Source organism: Cucurbita maxima, unplaced genomic scaffold, assembly GCF_002738345.1.
Source record: "Cucurbita maxima cultivar Rimu unplaced genomic scaffold, Cmax_1.0 Cma_Scf00014, whole genome shotgun sequence".
Classification (NCBI taxonomy): Eukaryota; Viridiplantae; Streptophyta; class Magnoliopsida; order Cucurbitales; family Cucurbitaceae; genus Cucurbita; species Cucurbita maxima.
The window spans coordinates 3,930,965-3,955,434 of record NW_019272030.1 but is presented as its reverse complement, the minus strand read 5'-3'; the positions used below and the strand labels follow the sequence as shown (position 1 = coordinate 3,955,434).

General features: G+C 37.2%; 5 protein-coding genes and 4 long non-coding RNA genes across 16 annotated transcripts; 3 read left to right on the top strand and 6 right to left on the bottom strand.

The window, feature by feature from the left end:
• Positions 1-87: 87 nt before the first annotated feature.
• LOC111489593 (transmembrane emp24 domain-containing protein p24delta7-like) lies at positions 88-2,653 on the bottom strand. Its single transcript, XM_023137902.1, has 4 exons — positions 2,239-2,653; positions 1,750-1,959; positions 500-576; positions 88-327 (listed from the first exon to the last, which is right to left on the bottom strand). The coding sequence occupies exons 1-4, from the start codon at positions 2,440-2,442 to the stop codon at positions 183-185; spliced, it is 636 nt and encodes a 211-aa protein (XP_022993670.1). The 5' UTR covers positions 2,443-2,653; the 3' UTR covers positions 88-182.
• Positions 2,654-3,324: 671 nt separating this feature from the next.
• On the bottom strand, positions 3,325-3,859 carry LOC111489620. Its single transcript, XR_002719406.1, has 3 exons — positions 3,767-3,859; positions 3,560-3,682; positions 3,325-3,455 (listed from the first exon to the last, which is right to left on the bottom strand). It is a non-coding gene; the product is annotated as an uncharacterized LOC111489620 (long non-coding RNA).
• On the top strand, positions 3,445-7,188 carry LOC111489517 (phosphate transporter PHO1 homolog 9-like). The gene is made up of 13 exons (XM_023137776.1): positions 3,445-4,064; positions 4,146-4,446; positions 4,541-4,589; positions 4,665-4,736; positions 4,812-4,941; positions 5,363-5,483; positions 5,560-5,818; positions 5,883-5,987; positions 6,067-6,111; positions 6,243-6,392; positions 6,485-6,763; positions 6,851-6,990; positions 7,070-7,188. Exons 1-13 carry the CDS (start codon positions 3,503-3,505, stop codon positions 7,173-7,175), a joined length of 2,319 nt encoding a protein of 772 aa, XP_022993544.1. The 5' UTR covers positions 3,445-3,502; the 3' UTR covers positions 7,176-7,188.
• On the bottom strand, positions 5,374-5,583 carry LOC111489622. Its single transcript, XR_002719408.1, has 2 exons — positions 5,502-5,583; positions 5,374-5,418 (listed from the first exon to the last, which is right to left on the bottom strand). It is a non-coding gene; the product is annotated as an uncharacterized LOC111489622 (long non-coding RNA).
• On the bottom strand, positions 6,732-7,182 carry LOC111489624. The gene is made up of 2 exons (XR_002719410.1): positions 7,132-7,182; positions 6,732-7,008 (listed from the first exon to the last, which is right to left on the bottom strand). It is a non-coding gene; the product is annotated as an uncharacterized LOC111489624 (long non-coding RNA).
• Positions 7,189-8,277: 1,089 nt separating the features above from the next.
• On the top strand, positions 8,278-12,922 carry LOC111489516 (phosphate transporter PHO1 homolog 9-like). Of its 4 annotated transcripts, XM_023137773.1 has the most exons (14): positions 8,278-8,584; positions 8,740-9,283; positions 9,357-9,693; positions 9,795-9,843; positions 9,934-10,005; positions 10,099-10,228; positions 10,305-10,425; positions 10,513-10,771; positions 11,326-11,430; positions 11,514-11,558; positions 11,651-11,800; positions 11,883-12,161; positions 12,271-12,410; positions 12,597-12,922. In XM_023137773.1, the coding sequence occupies exons 2-14, from the start codon at positions 8,740-8,742 to the stop codon at positions 12,682-12,684; spliced, it is 2,319 nt and encodes a 772-aa protein (XP_022993541.1). In that variant the 5' UTR covers positions 8,278-8,584; the 3' UTR covers positions 12,685-12,922. The 4 variants fall into 4 exon arrangements, with proteins under 4 accessions (XP_022993541.1, XP_022993543.1, XP_022993540.1 ...); XM_023137775.1 differs by having other exon boundaries at positions 8,278-9,283; positions 9,372-9,693; XM_023137772.1 differs by having other exon boundaries at positions 8,278-9,283.
• A 766-nt stretch (positions 12,923-13,688) lies between these two features.
• LOC111489571 (SPX domain-containing protein 4-like) lies at positions 13,689-16,101 on the bottom strand. Its single transcript, XM_023137873.1, has 3 exons — positions 15,546-16,101; positions 14,426-14,591; positions 13,689-14,319 (listed from the first exon to the last, which is right to left on the bottom strand). Exons 1-3 carry the CDS (start codon positions 15,885-15,887, stop codon positions 13,853-13,855), a joined length of 975 nt encoding a protein of 324 aa, XP_022993641.1. The 5' UTR covers positions 15,888-16,101; the 3' UTR covers positions 13,689-13,852.
• Positions 16,102-16,699: 598 nt separating this feature from the next.
• Positions 16,700-18,984, top strand: LOC111489619. The gene is made up of 2 exons (XR_002719405.1): positions 16,700-18,089; positions 18,471-18,984. It is a non-coding gene; the product is annotated as an uncharacterized LOC111489619 (long non-coding RNA).
• Positions 18,985-19,135: 151 nt separating this feature from the next.
• LOC111489556 (transcription factor MYB106-like) lies at positions 19,136-24,470 on the bottom strand. Of its 5 annotated transcripts, none has more exons than XM_023137849.1 (8): positions 24,436-24,470; positions 23,710-23,870; positions 22,375-22,485; positions 22,214-22,292; positions 21,039-21,181; positions 20,794-20,923; positions 20,009-20,409; positions 19,136-19,933 (listed from the first exon to the last, which is right to left on the bottom strand). In XM_023137849.1, exons 5-8 carry the CDS (start codon positions 21,169-21,171, stop codon positions 19,389-19,391), a joined length of 1,209 nt encoding a protein of 402 aa, XP_022993617.1. In that variant the 5' UTR covers positions 21,172-21,181; positions 22,214-22,292; positions 22,375-22,485; positions 23,710-23,870; positions 24,436-24,470; the 3' UTR covers positions 19,136-19,388. The 5 variants fall into 5 exon arrangements, with proteins under 5 accessions (XP_022993617.1, XP_022993619.1, XP_022993616.1 ...); XM_023137851.1 differs by having other exon boundaries at positions 24,411-24,458; XM_023137848.1 differs by lacking the exon at positions 24,436-24,470 and having other exon boundaries at positions 23,710-24,178.

The following is a 24,470-nucleotide window of genomic DNA, read 5'->3' as shown; positions in this document are numbered from 1 at the left end:
AAAAAAAAAAAAAAAAAAAAAAAAAAAAAAAAAAAAAAAAAAAAAAAAAAAAAAAAAAAAAAAAAAAAAAAAAAAAAAAATCAAAAGAATTAAAAGAAAAATAGACTAAAAGAAAATTTAAAAAATATATATCAGAAAACAGAGAGAGGGAGAGAGAGTTTATTAAATGGGAGGGAAAAAAATCAGAGCAACTTCTTGCGTTCAAAGAATGCCCTGAGATGCCACAACTGTAAACCAGCGACAGACAAGCAAACTCCAAGTGATAGGATACTAAAGGTGGCCATTTTTGCGTTTGTTGATCTGTTCAGTTGCTGCATCTCCTCCTCTCTGAAACCCAGAAACATAAACACAAACGATAACAGAGAATCAATCATCACAAATCAACTACTTGGGGGCGTAATGAATCTACAAAATACAGAGCCCACCAAGATAACAAGGCCAATGAACTGATATGTCTTCAAGGAAACTTAGACATAAACTCAAATTCATTATAGTGTACCTTTCACGGAGGTAAAACATCTCATCATGTATAGAGATTACAGTGTCGTACAACTTCTTCAACTCGTATTCCATTATCTAGCATAAGAGATGATGAACTATTTCATCAGACCACCACCTTACAGATTCTTCTATCAAACAAAAACAACAGACCATCCTCTACATTCAAGTAAAGTAGAGTTCAAAATAGAATCTCCTCATAAATGGACCTCTTAACATATCATGATTGAGAAAACACGATGATAAATAATGTTCATGAAATGTGATTTAAGAAATACCGCCAAAGAAATAATGAGATGCAAATGCAATTTAGAAGAGGATTTAGCTAATAAAATCTAGACTAAATAAAGATCATCTAGATAAGAAGTTCTGGACTTTGGATTCCTTCACACTATTTTATGGCTTCTTGGTATTTTTTGCTTGAAGGGTCGCCTTCAATTCAAGCTTCAAAGGTATTTAAATGATGGTCCAACCTTCAATTAGCGGAGAATGATCATGAGTTTATAAGCAAGGAATACTATCTCCATTGGAATTGGAATGAGGCTTTTTGAGGAAACCAAAAGTCAAGCCATGAGAGCATATGCTCAAAGTGGATAATATCACAACATTTTGGAGATTTGTGATTCCTAAAAGAGTGGTCCTTAGACTACTCTTCAGAATGAAAGGATTTGGATCTTCTATTTCTTTAGTGTTTTGGTTGCAGCATTTTCTTCTCTCAATCTCTCCCTTTTTCTTTTTCTTTTTCCATTTCACACATCATCTCCTCTCACTTTCTAAAGTTCCCGATTTTTTTTGGCCAAACTCTAGAGGTTGAACATCCAAAGAACTTACAAGTTCTTCACATGGTTGTGGAAGAGAGAAATGATATCATTGACACTATCTTGAGGTAGGCCTCCTTTTGCTTGATCCATAATTGTACGTTCTTTACGAGAAAAAGGAGATTCTTGCAGAAAACATAATTGTTTGAAGTAAGGATATTGTAAGGAAGCAAAAGGAGACAAAACCTGTCATACAATTGTTTTCATTCCAGTGTAGTTCTCAAAATCCGCAAACTGAATGTATATCCAATCAAATTCCAACAAAATTATTCAAGGAATAACATAATATCATGCAGGATGAGTTGTTTTAAGGATATTGTGACGAAGTTTTGCTCATTATGTGGTCACAAATCTTTGCATACAGAAAGCATAATTAGGAAGAACACCAAAAAATGAGCAAGCCAGGAATAAAATGAGAAATTTCAGGACGTACTTCAATCTGCCCTTTCTTAGCAACCTTGGACCAATCCTTAGAAGAAACACCGGACCTCCAATCAAATTCAACTGTAACTGAACCTGGGGGTTTTTGTTCCGGAGCCCAAAAACAAGCAGTATAATCACCAGACTCGGCTGCAGTGAACGCGAAATTTCCAGAATCCACATTATCCGCATTATGATACGTGTTGCCATGAGGCGAACTGACCTAATAAGAACCTCCATTACCACATATTAATCATCTAAACAAATTCCATAATCAACAAAAATACAGAATTCCGGAAAAGAGATATCGATTTGAAAACACAAATGCGAGAAAATAGAATAAAGATGATCATGAGACAGTCCCACCATATAATTTCTGGATAAAAGTAGCCAAGTTTCCATATAATACAGGGAGAATGAAACATAAACGTAGGGCAATGCATAAAAAAGCGTAAACAGAAACAGAAATCAAGCATTGAATCGGAAAAGGAAGAATGAATACCCTGACAGTGAGTTTGCTAGAATCGGGAATGGGAACATCTTCGTTGGGACTAATCACCGAATACTTGCCGACCGTCATGGCATTGGTTTTAATGTCATCCGAAATGCATTTGGTGCCGCCCGATTGAAGCTCGAACCGCATCGAAACAGCAACGGTGGACATCAGACCCAAAAGAACCGAAACCAAGAAACTCCATTTCAGCATGATTGATCTCCGGCAGGGGTAACCTGTAAGCTCTAATAAGGTTAAGTGATTGGAATATAAAGTTCAGACTGGATAGAACGTAATCTGAAGAGAACATCAAATTCAAAGAGAAACGCAAAGATCTGCTGGCGATTTGGCAATGGCGAACGCTTAGGAACGACGGTGTTCAGTTTCTTTACAAACCCGTCTCTAGCGAATGAACTGACACGTCATCCCAATCACACCCATAAAAAAACATATATTTAGTAACTAAGCAGTAGTTCATTAATCTACCTATTTAATTAAACCTCATTAAAAATGTATATATTATGAAGTAAATCGTTACCAAATTTTTAATTATTCATATTAAAATTTAGGAATTAAATTATTACTATATATCTTATTATATTTAATTAAGTATAAAAGTCTTTTTTTTTTAATTAAACAATATTTATAAATGGAATGAATGAGAATGTTTAAAAAGTTTATAATAAGTTACAAAATTTTTAAAATTAAAATTTATCTATTGAAATTCAAGCATTTAATTATTTATAAAATTTGAATTCATGTTTAAAGTTCCATGAACTTTTTAATATTATTTAATAAATTTATGTTGATGGGATTATACGCGAAGAAAAAAAAAATCTCTTAAAAAATGAAAAATAAAATTACTACAATTTTAATATTTAATTTCACACTTCAGAACTTAATTTTCATACTGAAACAAGCAACTTACTTAAAAAGATATTTGAAGTAAGAAAATTCTCCCATGTAATAGTGAAGTCCTGATCATCCGGTTGTGGAGAATTTAAAGCAGTGGCCCATTGTGGTTGATTTTTCAGTTGGATCTCTTCCCAGTTTTTGGTGGACAGCAAATTTTGATATTATTTGATCAAAGAACAGGCAAGGAATTAATGACAAACTTTTCTTTAAACAACAGCAGTATCGTGGTTGACGCTGTCAAATCAGTGCAGGTCAAGATGTTTGCGCAGTAATCACTAGGACATCCTCATGTCAAATCCAAATCTTCCCACCTTGACAAAACCAAAAGCATCAATGCAGAGAATTTCACAGAGCAAAGATGAAGTTCGGGAAGGAATTTTTGTCTCAAATGGTGCCGGAATGGCAAGAGGCATACCTGGATTACAGCCATCTGAAAACAGTGTTGAAAGAAGTCAGCCGGGCGAGACAGCCAGAGGCATCCGACGGGGCAACGCGCAACTTGAAGAGAAGGGTCTCTCTGTACAGAGCTTTCAGCGGGCTAGCAAGACCGAGACGCTCTCAACAGAAGCAGGAGGACGCTATACATACAAACATAATTCATGAAGGGTCTGAAGAGTGTTACCAGAGCATGCTGTTCGCTTCATCGTCCGATCAAAGCGATGAACATCAGGTGGAGTTCTTCAGGAGACTTGATGATGAGTTTAATAAAGTGGTGGGGTTTTACAAGAAGGAAGTGGCGGAGCTGATGGGGGAGGCTGAGGAGTTGAGCAAGCAGATAGATATCTTAATTGCGCTGCGGATTAAGGTAGAGAAGCCAGATTTTGCTCTTGAAGATTTTAATGAAACTGTCAGTCTTACAGGTAGTAGTACATCCTCAGCTTCTACTTCTACTGCTAAGTCCACTTTTCCCAGAACTGCGAGTAAGTCATCTTTGAATAGATTCTTGAACTTTTGATTTTGTGTTCGATAAATACCAATAGCAAAGATGAACGTATTTGTAGAACGGTCAAGCTTGGAGGTAACCCAAGAAGTTGAGATGGAAACTAGAGAAGCAAAAAGTAACAGCAGGAAGGCCAGTGGAGGAATAGCTCATCCTACCATTCAAAAACTCAAGTTAGAGTTGTTGTCCCAAGTACGGATTAATGTCCAGCCCGAAACGCCAATATCGACATTAAAATGCATGGTCATGAGTTCCACATCTCAGTTGTCTTATAATAAGACAGAGTTGAGGAAGGCAGAAGAACTGATGAAGCGTGCCTTCGTTGAATTCTACCAAAAGCTTCGAGTTCTAAAAGGCTACAGGTAATGCATGAATATTGATATCATACTGAACATATGTTTCTTCACTGTTGAATTGGCAGAAATATAAATGGAGTTGTTCCTTATGAATCTGCAGTTTGTTGAATAAACTGGCCGTTTCGAAGATCATGAAGAAATATGACAAGGTCTCAACAGCCACCAATGTTTATATTTGAAGAACATAATCTTTTTCCTTCAGAATTATGATTTTATCCTTGCAGATTACATCACGTAGAGCATCAAAGGCCTACCTCGAAATGGTGGAAAAATCTCCTCTTGGCAGCATTCTTGAGGTCTGCAACGATTCCTGAGACAGAATTGTGGTTTAAAGTCCTTTCTTTTTTCAAAGTGCTTCTGTACAACAACAGGTTATAGGGCTCATAGAAAGGGTGGAGGCTGCTTTCATTAAGCACTTTGCAGATGGAAACCGTAGAAGAGGGATGGACATTTTGAAAAGAAAAATCAAAAGGGAAAGACAAGGAATTACCTTTTTCTCCGGTAAGAAGACGGGTTGCTTTATGTAACAGCTCAAGCCTACCGCTAATAGATATTGTCCGTTCTGGCCCGTTACGTATCGTTGTCAATATCACGATTTTTAAAAATGCATCTGTTAGGGAGAGGTTTCCACACCCTTATAGAAATACTTTGTTCCTCTCTCCAACTAATGTGTCTCGCTGGCACACCGCTCGGTGCCTGACTCCGATACCATTTGTAACAGCCCAAGCCCACCGCTGACAGATATTGTCCACTTTAGCCCGTTACGTATTGTCGTAAGCTTCACGATTTTTAAAAACGCGTCTGTTAGTGAGAAGTTTCCACACCCTTATAGAAATATTTCGTTCCTCTCTCTAACCGATGTGAAGTTTTACACTTCAAAGCTAATGTCTTGTGCTTTTAAACTTGAATTGGATATCTGCAGGTTTTTTCTTTGGCTGCTCGCTTGCACTTGTAGTGGCCATCATTCTAGTCATACACCTAAGAAACATCTTCAATAGTCAAGGGCGTGGGCAGTACATGGATAACATATTTCCTCTCTATAGGTAATTCAAGAAGCTTACTTTGAAGCTCCAAAGAACATGGCTGCTCGATTGTTGATACCAATGTTCCCTTTTTCAGCCTTTTTGGATTCATTGTCCTGCACATGCTGATATACTCTGCAAATCTATACTTTTGGAGGCGTTACCATGTAAACTACACCCTTATGTTTGGCTTCAAGCAAGGGACGGAGTTGGGTTACTGGGAGGTCTTTTTTCTTAGTTCAGGTCTTGCTGTGATCACAATGGCTTGCATCCTCTCCAATTTGGACATGGAAGCAGACCCCAGAACCCGAACCTTTGCGGCCATAACTGAATCAGTCCCTTTGGCTCTACTCATTGTAAGAAGTTCATGTCTCAAATATTTGTCTTCATCATCCATGGCTGAACTCAATCATTCTGCAGGCCCTTCTTTTCTTAATATTCTGTCCTTTCGACATCCTATTTCGTCCCAGCCGCTTCTTCCTCGTTCGCAGCGCATTTCATTTGGTCTGTGCTCCTTTATACAAGGTACTTGGAGTAAGAGAAGGTTTACAAAAATGTATATCTATTGTCAAACACGTAACTTAAATCTATATATTGTCTTCAGGTTAGCCTCCAAGACTTTTTCTTAGCAGACCAGCTCACTAGCCAGGTTTGATACCAAGCCTCTTTAAACTTCAATATCTTCTATTCTCCGGAAGAACTTTGAAATCTATCATCCAGATGACTGAAATCGTTCAAAGTTCATACACCAAAGCTAAACCAGATACAATTTCACATCAGGTTCAAGCGTTCAGAAGTTTACAATTCTACGTCTGCTACTATGGGTGGGGGGATTTCATACGAAGATCAAATAAGTGCTACGAGAGCAGAATTTTCGAAGCTTTTTACTTTGTTGTTGCAATTATTCCATACTGGATTCGTACTCTTCAGGTAATCTGACTAGTGTTTTGCACAGCAAACTACAAATGTCTTCCTCAATATTGTATGAACTCATCAGAGATAGAGTTGTTGAATGCTTACAGTGCCTTCGACGGTTGGTGGAAGAGAAAGATGTAGAACATGTATTTAATGGACTGAAATACTTCTCAACAATCGTTGCAATTGCAATGAGAACAGGCCATGATTTGAATATGGGGATGATTTGGAGAATTCTAGCGGCAATTAGTTCTGGCATTGCAACAATTTCAGGCACATATTGGGACATAGTTCAAGATTGGGGACTTCTCCAACGAAACTCGAAAAATCCATGGTTGAGAGACAAACTATTGATATCCAACAAAAATGTTTACTATGTAGCAATTGTAAGAACATACCGCAAATTCTTGAAAACCTAGCTTTCCATGACATGTTTTAGCCGATAATAACAATCTTCCGAATCTTGGTTGCAGGGACTGAATATCTTGCTGAGACTCGCTTGGATGCAATCGGTATTAGGTTTCAGAGAAGCTCCATTTATCCACAGACAAGCCTTGATCGCCATTGTCGCCGTGCTGGAAATCATTCGACGAGGAATCTGGAATTTCTTCAGGTTTGTCCGATTGTAAAGCTGTATGAACAACGCAGTAAAAAAGAAATCAACTGACGAAACTTGATTTTGTGTTCATCAGGATGGAGAATGAGCACCTGAACAATGTGGGGAAGTTCAGAGCATTCAACTCTGTGCCTTTACCTTTCGAATTCGACGACAACAACAAAATGAGAACTCGACTATGAGTAAGACGATTACCGTGACAGAAATAATCTTATAATCATAAAGTTTCTTATAATAAATAAACATAATTTAATCCATTATACAAAAAAAAAAATGTTAATTTATAGATTATATTCCATATTCCAAGATTCATGATGCGGTGAAATGCACGTGACATTATTCATTTCATACAAAATTCAACTAAATAAAAGTTCATTAAGCTAATTTTATTTATTTATTTATTTTTTTTAAGAAAAAAAAAATGGTTTGTTTTTTCTTGCTGAATGTTCTCCATATAATGTATGACTTTGGCCCGTCCAACTTATATTTTTCAAAATGGTATCTCATTTTTTTTCTCGAGTCGCATATTTTAATTTTCTTTGGTCGTTAATATCTCGAATTTCATTACGACTTTTCTTTTTATTTAAACAACTCTTGCCAAATACTCGTTTAAATTCTCTACAAACATATTTATAAAAAAGATATTTTTTATAATACAATAAATAAAATATAAATTATTGATGATTACGTAGACTTGTATTATGATTATTAATTATACTGACGCCATAATTAACCACCATAAATAATACGCTATACTCCCATTATTTGTTTAGCTTCTTAAACCAACCATTCACCAATTAGCCCATAATTTTACACTATTTCAAATTTATAAAGCATTATAAAAAATAGGCAAAACAGTTATTAAATGACAGTACATATAATAAAATTTTCACAAAATTTTTAAAATTATTTTTTTTACTTTTAAAATTTGTTTTATTACCGGTTATATTTTGACGGGAGATTTTAAAAACATTTATAAATAAAAGAATAATCATGTGATTTATCTAAAACCATATTTTAATTCAATACGGTTAAGTAGATAAAATATTAATTACTATCCCGAAGATCTATCTCAGCTATGGCATATGCTCATCATGACATATAATATAAAGAAAATTTTACATTATTGTATTGTTTATCATATCATAATGAGATTAAAAATTTTGAATTAAAAGCAAAATTCTAAAAGAAAAAAAGTAAAAAGAAATGACCTAATTATTATTATTTATTGGGCGTGAGATTACGTACATGCAATAATTTCGAAGGAACATTGCTTGTGGAAAGCATCGCCATCGACGAATCGCGGCTGAACAGCATAATGTACTGCTTGATGCTACTAGTCAAGCGATTCTTATCTCTACGCGGAGCGAAGCAAGTTGTTCCCATGGTGATAATGTGGGACATCCTCCTCTCAAATCGATCCCAGTTACTCTTTTTTCACTGTTTTTCCTCTTCTGCAGCCGGCGTTCGAGACTCGGTGGATGAACGCATCTGGAGAGGAGAACCCAATATGAAAAGTATTCTCCATTTCTTCCTGAAAACGAAAGCCACTGAAGCTTCTGCGCGCTCATGATTCCGACGAAGTCAAAGGGTAAACCCCTTTATTTATTAAAGATGATCTAAGAAAAAAATGGAATGACACGTCTAAAATAATTGTCAAATGCCCACCGAATATATATATGTGTGTATGGGAATGCATTTCGAATAACCAATTGGCAACTCATCCTGTAAAGCCACCCTTCTTAGATGAAGTTCGGGAAGGAGTTTTTGTCCCAAATGGTGCCGGAATGGCAGGAAGCGTACTTGGATTACCATAATCTGAAAGCAATTTTGAAAGAAGTAAGCATATCTAGGCAGCCAAAAGCTCCGGATGCCTCAGGAAAGCTAAAGAGAAAGATGTCATTGTATAGAGCTTTCAGTGGGCTTACAACGCAGAGGAATTCTCCAAGGAAGCAGGATGATGCAATCATCACAAACATAGTTCATAATGGTTCTGAAGAGAGCTATCAGAGCATGTTCTTTATGTCATCTGACCGAGGAGGTGGAAATGAGGTGCTATTCTTTAGGGAACTTGATGCTGAGTTTAATAAAGTGGTGAGGTTTTACAAGAAGAATGTGGGGGAGCTGACGGTGGAGGCTGAGGAATTGAGCAAACAGATGGATATTTTGGTTGCTCTAAGGATTAAGGTGGAGAAACCAGATGTTGCTTCCAATGATGTCGATGAACCTGTCGATCTAGCAGGAGCTGCAGCTTCCTCAACTGTTAATTCCATCAATGGAAGAAGTACAGGTAAGTTGGAAAAGAGATCTTTAGTTATAAATGCAATGGTTTTGTGAATTTGATTTGGTTTCTTACTGTCTAGATTGTGTTTTAGAAGGACGGTCACGCTTCGAAATAACTCAGGAAGTTGAGACGGTAGACGAGGAGATGGAAGCAAAAGAGGGCAACAGTTACAGCAGGAAGGGGAGTAGGGGAACAACTCAAACCATTCAAGAACACAGGCCAGCTTCATTAGACTTGTTACCCCATGTAAGGGTTAATATCGCTCCTGAAACACCAGTATCAACCTTGAAATACATGGTTGCGAGTTCCAAAGCTGGGTTATCATATAAGAAAACGGAGTTGAGGAAGTCAGAAGAATTGGTGACTCGGGCCTTGATTGAATTTTACCAAAAGCTTCAAGTTCTAAAGGGTTACAGGTATAGCAATACACGAGTCTTGATTATCATAGTGAAGATTATGTTTCTTCATTGTTGAATTTGTCAAAATATTAACAGCTTTACTTCTAATGGATCTACAGCTTCTTAAACATTTTGGCTGTTTCGAAGATCGTGAAGAAGTATGATAAGGTAAGGTCTCCACAGCTTCCAGTCTATTTACTTGAAATGGATTATCTTTTTCCTTCAAGTAATTCTGAATCTCGGGTTTTGTCAATACAGATAACGTCACGTCGAGCGTCGAAGGTCTACTTAGAAATGGTGGATAAATCTCCTCTTGGCAGCACTCTGGAGGTCTGTTACAATTCCTGAAATTTCATGGTGGTATATTTAGCCAACTCTCACCTGAAAGTATTTCTTCTTCAAAATGTTTCTGTACTGCCACAGGTCACAAGGCTCATAGAAAGAGTGGAGGCTGTTTTCATTAAGCACTTTGCAAATGGAAACCGAAGAAAAGGGATGGACATTCTGAGAAGAAAAATCAGAAAGGAAAAACATGGAATTACGTTTTTCTCTGGTAATAACACTTGTTAGAGCAAAAGGGTTTTTCTTGCAATGTCTTATACACTCAAATTTGATTTGAATATCTGCAGGGGTTTTCTTCGGCTGTGCCATGGCACTTGTAGCGGCCATTATTGTAGTGATACACCTAAGAAATATCTTTGAGAGCACAGGGCGCAGCCAGTACATGGATAACATATTTCCTCTGTATAGGTAATTTTAGATAGCGACTTTGATGTTTTGAGGCATTTTACTTTTTGAGTACCATTTTGATGTTGATATTTATGCTTACTTTTTCAGCTTTTTTGGATTCATCATCTTGCACCTGATGATGTACTCTGGAAATATATACTTTTGGAGGCGTTACCGTGTCAATTACTCATTTATGTTTGGCTTCAAGCAAGGGACAGAGTTGAGTCACCGGGAGGTCTTTTTTCTTAGTACAGGTCTTGCTGTGCTCACATTGGCTTGTGTTCTCTCACATTTGGACATGGAGGTGGACCTGAAAACCAAAAGATTTGAAGCTATAACCGAGTCAATTCCTCTAGCTCTACTCACTGTAAGCTCCATCGTTCATTGTATAATGCAGTGTCTCAAATATTTCTCTCTTCATGATGCTATTGTTGTGAGATCCCACGTCGGTTGGAGAGGAGAACAAAACATTCTTTATAAGTGTGTCGAAACTTCTCCCTAGAAAACACGTTTTAAAGCCCAAAGAGAACAATATTTGATAGCGGTGGGCTTGGACTGTTACAAATGGTATCAAAGTCAGTCACCAGGCAGTGTGCCAACGAGCTTGGACTGTTACAAATGATATTAGAGTCAGTCACCGAGCGGAGTGCCAGCGAGGATGCTGGGATCCCAAGGAGGGTGGATTGTGAGATCCCACATCGGTTGGAGAGGGGAACGAAACATTCCTTATAAGGGTGTGGAAACCTCTCAATTATGAGATCCCACATCGATTGGAGAGGGGAACGAAGCATTCCTTATAAGGGTGTGAAAATCTCTCTCTAGCAAACGCATTTTAAAACTTTAAGGGAAAGTCCAAAAAAGACAATATCTTACCATTGTAGTAAGAGTAAAACCCATATCTAAGCAGAACTCATTTTGCAGGTTCTTCTTCTTATAATATTTTGTCCTTTTGATATCATATTCCGTTCCAGCCGCTTCTTCCTAATTCGTAGTGCATTTCATCTGGTCTGTACACCGTTCTACAAGGTACTCATGGGAAGAGAAGTTTCACAAATATGTATTTTTACTTTTGAACGAAAAAGTGAATTCAAATCTTCATTTTGTTTCAGGTTACACTCGAAGACTTTTTCTTGGCAGATCAGCTTACTAGCCAGGTTTTACATTAACCTTCTTTAAGATTTCTGTATGTTCATTCTCCTGGTAAACTTAACACATCAAGACTAATTCAGTTGCAATATCTCATCAGGTGCAAGCCTTCAGAAGTTTAGAATTCTACATCTGTTACTACGGGTGGGGTGACTTTATACGAAGATCGAATACATGCAAAGAGAGCAAAGTTTTTGAAGCCTTTTACTTTGTTGTTGCAATTATTCCATATTGGATCCGTACTCTTCAGGTAATCAACTGGTTTAACAGATATTTTCCCCATGTTCCCATGGTATCAAATCATCAGGGCTAAGGTTGTTTAATGCTTGCAGTGCCTCCGGCGCTTGATCGAAGAGAAAAATGTGATGCATGTGTTTAATGGACTGAAGTACTTCTCAACGGTCATTGCAGTTGCTATGAGAACTGGCAATGATTTGAATATGGGGATGACTTGGAGAAACTTGGCTGCTGTTAGTTCTGTTATTGCAACAATTTCAGGCACATACTGGGATATAGTATGCGATTGGGGTCTTCTGCGACGAAACTCGAAAAATCCATGGTTGAGAGACAAACTAGTGATATCCAACAAAAGCGTTTACTTTGCAGCAATTGTAAGAACACTACTGGTTGTTTTGGATCTGTTCTTCTTTGAAAATCAGCTTGGGATAGGAAACTATGATGCATCTTAGCTGATAATTATGTTTGGAATCTGGATTGCAGGTACTGAATATCTTGCTACGACTTGCTTGGATGCAATCCGTATTAGGCTTTAGAGAAGCTCCATTCATCCATAGGCAAGCCTTAATTGCGATCGTCGCCGTGTTGGAGATTATTCGACGAGGAATCTGGAATTTCTTCAGGTATGTTCTTTGTTCCTTGAATCATTTCAGGCAGGGAATGGATATTCTCTTGAAAGGGGTATTTAAACATTATAGAACTAAGTTTTGTGCAACAAAATGGCTGATTATAGAACTCCATGATCAAGTTCAACTAGCTTCTGCATTACTCGTGATAATTAAAAGACTTCTGGATTTTTTACTGATCAGGTTGGAGAATGAGCACCTAAACAATGTGGGGAAATACAGGGCATTCGATTCTGTTCCACTTCCTTTCGATTACGACGAGATGGTGTGATGAGAACCCGCTTATGAAGATCAAAAAGATACTGTCTTGACTCATTTTTTCATTCTTATACATGGGTTGGCTTGGTTTTCTTTGTATTTTAGTTCAAATGTAGAAACTAAATTGTTGTCTCATAATATTAAGAGAGGAATAGGGTTAATCTAGCATGATAATCTGTAAAAAAGAGAAAAAAAAAGAGGTATAAAGATACTATTTCTTCCATACAAATGGAGCAGTGTTTTCAAAGCCACCTCAAGGTGACACAAAGGGAGCCAATGAAAAATGTCAAGAACATGCCACCAATGAAAAATGTCAAGAACATGCCATAATACCTAAAATGGAATCTCTGCATGGCATGTGTTTATGTGAACCTTTTGCATAAGGTTAGTTTCGTGGGTATAAAAAGGTTGGGGGTGTGTGACACACGGTCATACTTGTCCAAAGCGTGTTGTCTATGGTTGCATGCTCGTTATAAGTCAAACCCCTTGCATTATATCCCTTTATTGCTTTCATGACGTATAGTTCCTTTTCTGTATTTTCTAAGTGTCTAACGTTTCGACAAAATCATGTTACGCTAGACCTAAAATGCCTCAAAATAGGGGTATGCGATTAGTCGTCAATTCTTCCTACCAGGAGTCATATGCTATTGAAGCTGTTGTGTTGCCTTTTTCGCTTATAACCTATAACATAGCTTTTCAACCTTTCTTTCAATCTTGCATTCAAACTCTCTTTCAAAAATCTCTCTACTCCCGTTTTCTAAAAACGTTCTTCCCAAATGGGGTCAGAGGTTTGAGCATTCATCGTCAAGCTGTCGGCGACGCAATTTCGAGTTGGCTGACTCATTCGGTGTTGAGAGTGAGTGTCGCACAATCACTTGTGAACATCTCGAGGGAGTGCAATTGTGACATTGTGCATTGTGGCGGCGCCTGATTGAAGACGCTCACCTAGGCACTTCAAGAGGCGAACTGACCTCAGGTCGATTTGATTTGATAATTCAAGTTCATATCATCATCAGATGACAAAATAGCTTGTCAATTCTTCACACATTCATGGAACAGAACTTAATTCGGCTACCAGATTCTACATAATTCTATACACTTGACTGTACAGAGTTGAAAGATGAACTTCTTGACACCAAAAAGCGATGAAAACTCAGTTACACAGAGAGAGAAGAACAAAACTAGGCATCATCTTCGTCACCTTTAGGCAAAGAAGCCAAAGAGTTTGAAGGAGAGTTCTCATCAGTCACAGCACCAGCACTCTCATCATCCTGACTCTTAAAGAGAGACGAAAATGACAGAGGATTATTGGTGGAGCTTTCTTTCTTTAGGCCACTAATGGCTGTCATTGCAGCAACAATGCTTCTATATAAATCCTCACTTTCCTCCCCAAGATCTGAAGGCGTCTTAGCAGTAACAATTCTCGAGTTATCGAGTATTGGGTTCGGGTCAACTCGCAAGGCCGGTGTAGATTCAACAACTTCTTCTTCCAATGGGAAGAGTAGCTCTAGATTTGCCTCACATTGATGAACCAGGCTTGTGAGAAGTTCTGTTGTAAAGAAAGGTTGACGCACTACAAGTTGCATGTAAGGCAGACGCAACAGTTCACCCGTTCGTTTATCATACTTCTTGAGAATTTTTATTAGCCCTTTAAAGCCAAATTTGAAAACAATTCAGTAAAAATGCTTGTGCCACAGCTATAACATGAACCAAAGGCAATATTGATATATAGATTGATTGATGCACTGCTTTACCTGCAAAATTGAGGGAGCTGTAGTTTTTGAGAAGCACCATTCCTCCATGAATGGCAACGAAGTCCTTGCGAATGTTCATCATTTCTTCACTGAATTCATTCTCTGATGTGAAAACACCTCCCCTGCTACTCTTTTCCTTGACATGATCAATTCTTTGCTTCAGCTCCTGCGCCAATTGAACTCGAGTATCGTTATACAGCTACAACTGCTGGAAACCTTTCTGATCTAGACACGAAATATAGCATAGTAAAAATGTAATCAAGAGCTACTCTGTACCATTTTGGCTTCAAAAGAACATAGTTTCAAACTTGGATAGATAACTTGTTTGCTAATCTCAGTAGGATCTTTCTTCCGGAAATGGTTTTCAAATATTAAAATTTGATCAGAAAACAGAAACAACATCGTTCCAGGTTTTTTGGAAAACCAAAAGTAAAGTCATGAGAGCTTATGCTCAAAGTGGGCAACATCGTACCATTGTAGAGGGTCATGATTTTTAACATGATATCAAAGTCATGCCCTTAACTTAGTCATGTCAATAGAGTCATTAAGTGTCAACAAAGAAGTTGTGAGCTTAGAACGTGTAGTCAAAAATGACCTAAATATCGAACAAAGGGTGTACATTGTTCAAGGGCTCCATAGCTTTAGGGGAGACTCTATGGCGTTCAAGAGAAACATCTCATACGACACCCTACAACAATTGACAATCTTAATATCCTAAGTGGATCTACCCAAACTAATGACCACCAAACCAATCCAGCCTCAGAGACATCTAACTTTTAAACCTTCCCATATGACAAACCTTGATGACATACAACTTTTCAACCTGCCTCTTATTGAAGATCAAACAAAACCCTTCCAGCCTCTTCCAGTGTCTTGTTTAATCATCAGTCAGTACGCACTAACTTAATGTTCATCAAATTGTCATATGACACAGCTTTTATTACCGTCTTCCATAGTACTCAAGATTATTCAAAAGCTCAAATGCCCCGCGACAAAAGTAATAGCACAGTAAACCCAAATTAGATACACAGATTCCATAAATGTATTCATAAAACCAACACAGAAATCCAAGAAGAATCCCCCAAACAAAAAAAAGGAGCAGCAAAAGCAAAAAAAGAACCTGAAACCGAATGACAAACTCTTCCTCTTTATCAACGTAAAAATCATTCAACTTCTCAAGCTCTTCATTGAGAATCCTAACGAACCAATCCTGAAGTTCCGCCAAAGAACCAGCACCAGTCTCACAGCGGCCGCGATTGGATTCCAAGGGCGTAGTATCGGCGGGATGGTCGAAGGAAACGGGGTGTTGAAAAGGAGGAAGAAGAAAGTTAGGCGAATGGTCGGTGGGGAGATTGGGGTAGTATTTGAGAAGCTTTTTGAGGGGTTTGTAACAGAGGAATTTGTCCCTCCACTCGGGGAGCGTCTGTTCCAGATGGGTCTTGAATTCCTTCCCAAATTTCATAGCCGGAAGCTCGAAAGATTGGGGTTGAAGATGGGGAGCAATGAGAAAGGGTTATTGAATTAGTGATGGTTTAGAGTGAATTAGAGAGGAAATCGGTGGGGCAAGATGGAATCGGGAATAATCGAAAGTGGATGGAGAACAAAAAGATGGAAGATCGAATAAAATTGCTTGTTGTGCCAACGTCTTTGTCAGAATCCATTAGTGTATTTTGTCATTGGATCTTATGCTCTCATGTTCTTAATTTAATGATTCAACTTGTGCGTCCCAAATTAATCATAATTTGCTATGTCAAAAGTTGATTATCCTCTAAAGATCATTTCTTTTTATCTCCACTATTTTCAAACTAAAAATAAATACTTCTAATTATTTTTTTTATATGATTTTTTGCTAAACCTGGTCGGATCCAAGTTGGTTGGAGGGGAAAGTGATGCATGAAGCATTCATTTTAAAAACTATGAAACTGATACCGATATGTGATGAGCCTAAACGGATAATATCAACCATGGGTTTGGTATTAGACCGTACTAGATATTGGTTGGAATAGGGCTAGAGTCTCTGTTGGCTTAAGTGCAATTTTTTATTTTATAGTGTTTTCTATTTTTCTAATTTTGGTTGGATTTTTAGAAGAAAAAAAATTATTTAGACTATTTCAAATGCAATCAAATGAAAGTAATGCAAATTACTTGCAAAAGATTTAAATAAATACTATTATTAATTTGTGATTTTAGTTAATATGAACTTGATATTTGCCATTTTTAAAATTACAAAATTATATTGCTGTCTTTACTAAACATTTCATCACCACCGTCGATTTATGCGCGGTTGATCTTCTTTTGATTAGGGTTGAGCGGGAAGTTCCCCTGCAATGCCCTAATTTCACAGACCGCTGTATTTAAATGCTAGTGCCAAGGTTCTAGCAGCATCGCTCGATATCCAGTGGCTGAAGGGTTTATGCCTGCTTAGCATAAACAAGGTTCATTCTATACCCAAGTTTCGTCCTGTTTCGTGTATCTCTAGTATTTGTAGTCAATCTTCATGCCGAGCGTAAATGTTGAAAGTTTCGAGCTTTCTGATTTTGTCATTTCCGTTTCCTTTCTTTGTTTGCTTGGAAGGGGATGGACCATATGAATTTGTTTCATGTTGTTTATTTTTATAAAAAAATTGGTTGGTTGATTTAAACCGCGAAACCTGTTGGGGTTACTATCCTTTGTGTTGTGTTGAACCCCTGTTTCCGATATGCCGGAGTTGATATCTGATTTCTCTTCTCTCGTGGTCATTTTCTACAGCTTCCGTATAAATGAATCTGTCTTAAGATTACGAAACATTGAATTTTATGTATGAATGTTTTCTTTTAGGGATTGGATTTTTTTGTGGTGAAATTTGGGGATTTCTGCGCCAAAATAAGTTTCGGAAATTTTAGATTGCGTGTATGCATTGGAAAACACAATGACATATTTGTTGCCATTTAACTTCTTAGCACTGGTACTGAGGCTCCTTGATGATAACTGTCTTTTTGGTGCCTATTTTCGATGTGCTACAACAAAAGGGATCCGCTTTGCAGCTTAAGCTTTTAAATGTATTTGCTGCCTGTAATGCCCTTACATTCACAAATGGCACTAAATATATCATCCAATCTTTTGTTTCGACCAGTTTGATTATTAGGATTTCTGCGTGACGTTTTGATATCTAGTAGCTCGACGGCTTATAATTAGTGTTTTTAGGATCGCAGCTCAAGGGGTCTTCTGTTAAGTGTTGCTTAAAATTGCTTATGCTTCTTGTTGGTCATAGTCTGCTTTCGCAAAGGGGAATTTGTACCCAAATTCTTTTATTACTGTCTACAACAAATATCATATAGAGATTGATTACCAAAAATTTGCCATCTTCCGGTTATATATAAATTCAGTCCTTGAAGAAATCGGTGGCGATTTAACATGTTCTGTCTATTTTGGTAATATTTGTTTTGACTTTAGTCTGTCAACAACTTTGCATGAGTGCCCGTGGCTCTATGTTATTGAATATCCTGAGTCTAGTATAACCGTGCAGGCAACAAATATGGCATCCGCTTTGCAGCTGAATCAATAACATATTTCTGGTGCCTGGAATGACATACTTTCTAAATGATATTAATGCCATCTTGGGGACAGGATGTCGCCTACCTTTAATAAGTTCCCCTCGTTTAGGGGGCAGAATAGTTGATTGGAGGTGATTTGAGCACCTTGTATTTCAGTTTCAAAACTTCAAAAGCTTACACTGAGAGATCCGTCTGACTACTGACCAGTTGCATTGTCATCAATGTAAATCATTTGTTGTTTAAGAAATACTTTTTGAAACTTCAAAAAAAAATTAAAAAATACCTTTATTGTTTGTATATGAAAAAAAATAATTAATACCTTATTGTATGGAACCTCTTTTAACCTTTACTAGTCGTAGTAATACTCTTTATCTTATAAAAAAAAGCTAAAAATGTCTCCATGATTAGTATATGGATGGTAATTGCTCATCTATATTTCAACCCTTCTCTTCCATTGTTTCCTCTATTTTCACCTATGGCTTAACATTTCTTTATTTTTTCCCATTTTTTAGCCATGGTGTACAAATTAATATATGGCTTGGATTTAACACTCTGAAAGAGACATGTTGAAAAGGATGAGCTGCCATTAAGTTGCTGTCTGGTAAGGTCAGATGTTACAAGTTTCCAGCATTAAGGCATGGTTTGGGAAGAGATGAACATGTGGCTGTAATTCCTTCTCGCATAAACTTTACATGCGATGGCATATATCCTTGTATGAAAGGCAAGTGCTTTCCCTTCTTACTCGGGAACCTTTAGAGCTCATTGTCTGATTTTGTGGCCCTCTATGTAAATAAGCTCTATTCTGACTGACTTCAAACCATTATTTTGGTTCAGGAAAGATCACGTCGGCTCTAGAATAAGAAGAACAAACCACATTATTGTTCCTCAGAATCTCTAAGTTTTGAGCATATGTTATTCCATATACATCAAATGAAACCCAATTAAGGGGATTGATTTTTTGTTTGGAAGATAAACAAACGAGGTTCCTCAACATCAAAGATAATACAAGTTCTGAATATTTATTTCCACAGGCTTCCATGCTTGTATTTGCTGAATTTATTATGTGCAGCTGGTTGCAGAGGAGCCATGTGAGGTCTCATTATAAGGTGGAAATAAATGTAATTTGTACCGATGATGATGATGATGCAATAAATTTAGAACAAAAACAAAAGGTAATTTGTGATGATTTTATAACAAGCTTTAGCCCAATTGTACAGAAGCAAATTTAAGTATGGCGGTTGAAGAACCAACATAGTTGGAGAAACTCTGCAGCATTTTCAATCAATTTATTACAGGTTTACGAGTTTGACACTTTTGGAAGCAACTAGAATCTGCAAAGAGTTTGGTCCCTTCAATTCCACCATTTTTCCCTATTGAAACTCGCTGCTAAATTGGATGTTGAGCCTCACACATAAATTCGAACCCTTATTTTAGAACATTGAAGAATCAGAGGGAGAAGAATTGACCAAATTAAGAATGCTATTCCAGTAATTCTTGTTATCTTCATAATAATCTGTTCCACTCCCACTTCCATTTTCAGACTCATCTCCACCTCCATCAGATTGTCTTCTTTCATCTGTGTTGTTTAGAAGAAGATTAGTGAAGCCTTCTTCAGCAATGCCATTATCACTTGTTCTCAATGATTCAGCTGTCCATGTTGCTTCAATCGACAATGTCATTTCATGAGATGTAAACGACATTGAATTCTCAAAACCCTCTTTGTATTCTGGTAATTGGCTTGGATTTCCAATTCCCTCTTCCTTCCACTCTCTTTCCCTCATTATTCCACCCTGATCACAGGAGCTTGAGCTTCCCACAAACTCAATCATGGCTACTGAATTCTCCCCGCCCCCGCCTCTCACCATAATTGGCGGTACGTTCTCTGAGAAAGTCAACGTCGAGGTAGGAGATTCAAGGTCGCCACCAGTTCCACGGCCCAGGATGCCACCGTTTCCTTCAGTGGATCTAGACCACCCTGCGACCATATTTAGAAAAGGTTAAGTATATCATAATCCATCAACTTAAGCTTTTGGATTCATTAAACACGCACCATTGTTCCAAGCCTTTAACGCATCAAGCGATCGGGAAGCCATTGCAGGTTGCTCCGATTTTCTCAAAAGCGGAGCTGAGGTGGAAGTAGAAGATGAAGAAGCTGCAAAACAAGGAGGATTTGCAAGTTGTTGTAGTGAAGAATGTGCATTACTACGTAGCCTTGATTCTCTCACAAGCCTTGCCTCAGCTTCAAGCCGAGCACTTTCCCACTGAGCTATGTGGCTCAAATTAGCCACACTTTTTGACTGGCCATCACCGGTGAGCAAAGCGTCATTCTTGGGCTTGTGGGTTACTGGGTCAATTCCCATTTTAGCCAATCTTTTCTTAAGATGTGTATTCCAATAATTTTTTATCTCATTATCAGTTCTCTTAGGCAAGTGAGTGGCAATGGCCGACCACCTAAAAACCAGACAAACAAGGAACAACAACGAGAGTTTCAAGAAACAAACAAACTAGATAATAATAACATCATAGAACTTGCCAACACTTTGACAAGAGCTTTTTTGTTTTGTCTGTCTGACTACTGAAATGAGGGTTTTGAAGACAAATCTTCGGACCCCATTTCGTGTTCGTGCAGAAATTTGCTGGTCGTGTTGTGTTGAGAAAATTTCACGTGTCAGAAGACTCCTAATGTTAATCACACCATGAAAATCTGTGCACCTCATCCAAAAAGATTCAAGCTTTACGGTTGAACAGAACTGGAAAATCTAAAAAGGTTTTGTCTATTCCAGTTCAAAAAGAGAACTACAAAGCCCAAGGAGAGAAACTCGAAAGAAACAGTACCTGTTCCCTAAAAGAGCATGGAGTTGAATAACGGTCTGTTCTTCTTGCAAACTGAACTTGCCTCTCTTAATGTCAGGTCGAAGATAATTAATCCATCGCAGTCTACAGCTCTTGCCACATCTCTGGAGCCCTACAATCACATTCACCAACACAAAATTCCAAACTCTTCAAAATCATTAGCACATTACACAAGAAAAGTTAAGAAACCGCGAGGAAAAACCAAACAAAAACAACAAAATTTAGACCAGCTTTAGAAGGCAAGGCACGCCAGCTTCCATGGCCATGTTCTTTAATATAATCCAAAAGTTTTTGGTCTTCTTCAGGTGTCCATGGCCCTTTCTTCAACCCCACTTTGTCACAGCAAGGCGACCTTCCCATTTGCAGCAGTCTGTGTGAAGGCAGTGGGCAAAGAGATTATTTTGAGTGGAGAAAAATGGAGATGAGAGCTTTAAGATTGAAGGGGTTTGAAGAAGAGAGATAAAAGAGTGAGAAAAGAGGAGTGTGGTTTGTTAATGAAGAGATGGCCAGTGGCATAAATGGGGAGAGAATTAAATGCACACAAAGATAAGAAAGAAAATTTAATTCTTTATTTTTGTGGTTATTAAGAGCCATCCATGCATTCTCTATTTCCTAATCAATCTCTCAACATGTATTCATTAACATAAAAAGCTGGCTAAATCTATAATTCTGTTCCTATTTTGTATATCACATTTTTAAGGTTTATATCTTCCTGTAATTCCTTTACCCTCATCATAACTTCTTTTAATAATATCTCAATTTTGTATACGTAACCTAGGGTTACTTCTAATTATATTGAACAACGTAGTAGGTTCAAGGCAAATAAATTCATTCCATATTATATCAACAATAATTTATTATTTTTTTTAAGAGAAATTGTTAATAGATTTATTAAAAAAAATACTTGCGAACACCCAAGACTCCAAATTTAATAATTTTCAATAATAATTGAATCCTATTCAATAATATGCTCTTTTAATAATTATTGAGTAAGACTCAATTAATGTGGACTTCATTTTCCCGCCCTACTAGCTAGCAAGCTCATTAAACAATAAAATTGATTGGGATTTCATAAGAGAGTAGTTTTCATAAGAGAAGGATTTCTATAAATATAGTTTTTTTGAAAAAAAAATCAGATAAATCCTTGATTTTTATAACATTTTATATAATTAAAAATTATAATCATACTAATAGTCCGTATTCAACAATTTTTATACTATAGTTGTACGTAAAAGTTACATGAAACTAAAATTCAAGCAGCTTCTTTAACACATGAAAGTCAACCTCTACAACACTTGTGATGCAGCTAACGACGCCTTTTGGAAAGTAGTTCATTCACAATTCTACAAGGCTAATCTGTTTATTGACAACAATTATTACGCAATAATTTCAATGAACTGACCTATTTCCAAATGTGCTCTCAACTTCGAAGAACACTCTTTGCTTCAACTCGGCTTTGACATGGGGGATATACCTGTTTGCTGGAAACATGTAAGTAAGCAAAGATTTGAAGCTAACTTGATGAGATGCTATTAATGATTGTTTGAAATAACAGATACCGACCATTGTGACTAGATAATGTATCGACTGCAGATACCCATTGACATGAGACATCCTTTCCAAGCTTCCATTAACAATTGGACATTCATGGAAGAGTTCTTAGCCTTCAAAACACTGCATTGTCCATTATAATCTCCATATTACATACAAATCATTAATGATTGACATGTGAATTTAATAATATACTTAAAACGCAGCAGACAGAATTGACTGCATAAAGCACTGGAAGCGTTTCAAGAAAGAAAATGAAATTTCAAGAGTACTAATAAAATAATCCTTCAACAAGAATTTTGCTTCACATTAATCACTTCAAAGATAATAACCCTTATCGTGTCCTAACGTTGCTGCAACTAATTAACTCAAGACAAGGCAATATGTTAAGGCGACAAGAAAGTCAGAGTTTTACTCTGTTTCCCTTGCAAGTATTAAATGAATATGAGTAAAAGAAAAGGAGGGTACAATGGTCATTTTATGTCCAACTTTATAATCCTTTCACTGCCATAGCTTGTTTGTGTCCTACTTGTTCTCAAATTGCAACTGCAAAAATAAATGAGTGAGTGATGGAAGAAGCATGCACCTCAAAACTTGACCTTGCTAATGAGTCCAAACCCCACGTTTGGCAGCTAAATAAGTACACATTCAATACAACTTACGGATCCTTATTCATCTAATAGTGGCCTCAACTATGCTCTACTTTCAGAACTTAGCTTGAATCATCCATTCTATATTCTCCACATTAAGAAAATGGTAAAAAGGGGCTCTAGTTCTTTAGGGGATTCGGGAAATACATCACCCAAGTATCCCTATAGTTCCACCTAACGTCATTAGCAATCCAGATCCGGCAAGCACTTCAATGAAAAAATGAGACCTGGGATGCTTCTTTCTATAAGTTTCTTACAATAGTGTGGTAAAGGTTACTTTCATAGCCTTCTGAATCAGGAAGTAATTTATGGATTATGGACTCCGAGCTTGTGAAGATGGATCAAAAACGATTAGGGGCAACAGAAGAGGGTGGGGGTCCATTAGAGAATGGGAAAAAAAAAAGTCCTTTTTGATTAGCTTAAATGCTTTGTTTATGAGGTGTGAGAAGCAGAGCTTCACAGATCCGGCATTCATATTGTGGACAAGACCGTGGGGTCACCTAATTTACTACCATTTCATCACTGCCAACTTTAGCTTTGAATATGGTCCAACATAGAGTAAATACCCTAATAAATGTATACCATAACATTTATAAAAAAGTATACAAGTCCACACATGCAATTTCTTATAGAAATAAAAGAGACAGATCAAAGGCACAATAAAGAAACAAGAAAATAAAGGTGTAAGATCCTCAACCTCTGGTTTCCCTGACCTTGCATACTGAGTTGTATAACAGCTTAGAATTTTAGAATTTGAAGTCGCTGCCTCGAGTTCAGCTACTTCCCTCCTCTTCTCCATCCACACAACTAACCAAACAAATCAACGCCAGCATTAGATGAGTAAATCAACATTTAAGGCTGCTGATGTAAATAGCTGAACTTAGTAAGAAGTTAACCAGCGCAGATAATAAGAATTCATAGATATGAGATAGGTTAGTCATTAAATGTTACTTAAATTGAGATTTACAAGCGAGTAACAGATAGATGAATATTCTGGTACATAAAGGCACATTTTGGGTATTGGATATTTTCTTTGCCTATCCTTTCATTTATTTCTGTCCTAGTTGCTGATATACTCTGCAACATTGTCATTGTCAAAGCTTGAATGCTTTTGACAGGCTGTTTGATCTCTTACATCCACACAACTTCGTAATTTAAGCGATAGGAAACTCAAGCCATCAGCATAAATGTTTTGAGATTCATGGCACAAGCAGATGAGCAATTGTGCTGTACAAGCATTGGTCCATGTGAACAAGATACGCTTATAACAACAAAGAGGATATCGATTGACAAAACTCATCTTCCATCAATTGTAAGACATTAACAGAATCTACGATCTTAATCGAAATCAATTAGCAAAGAATAAAAAGCTTAAAAATTTGATAAAATCGACTTTACTTCAAGGTTAGGGTTTCTTGATTACCCCTCTTTCCGCCCAGCTGATCGCAACGAGTTCAC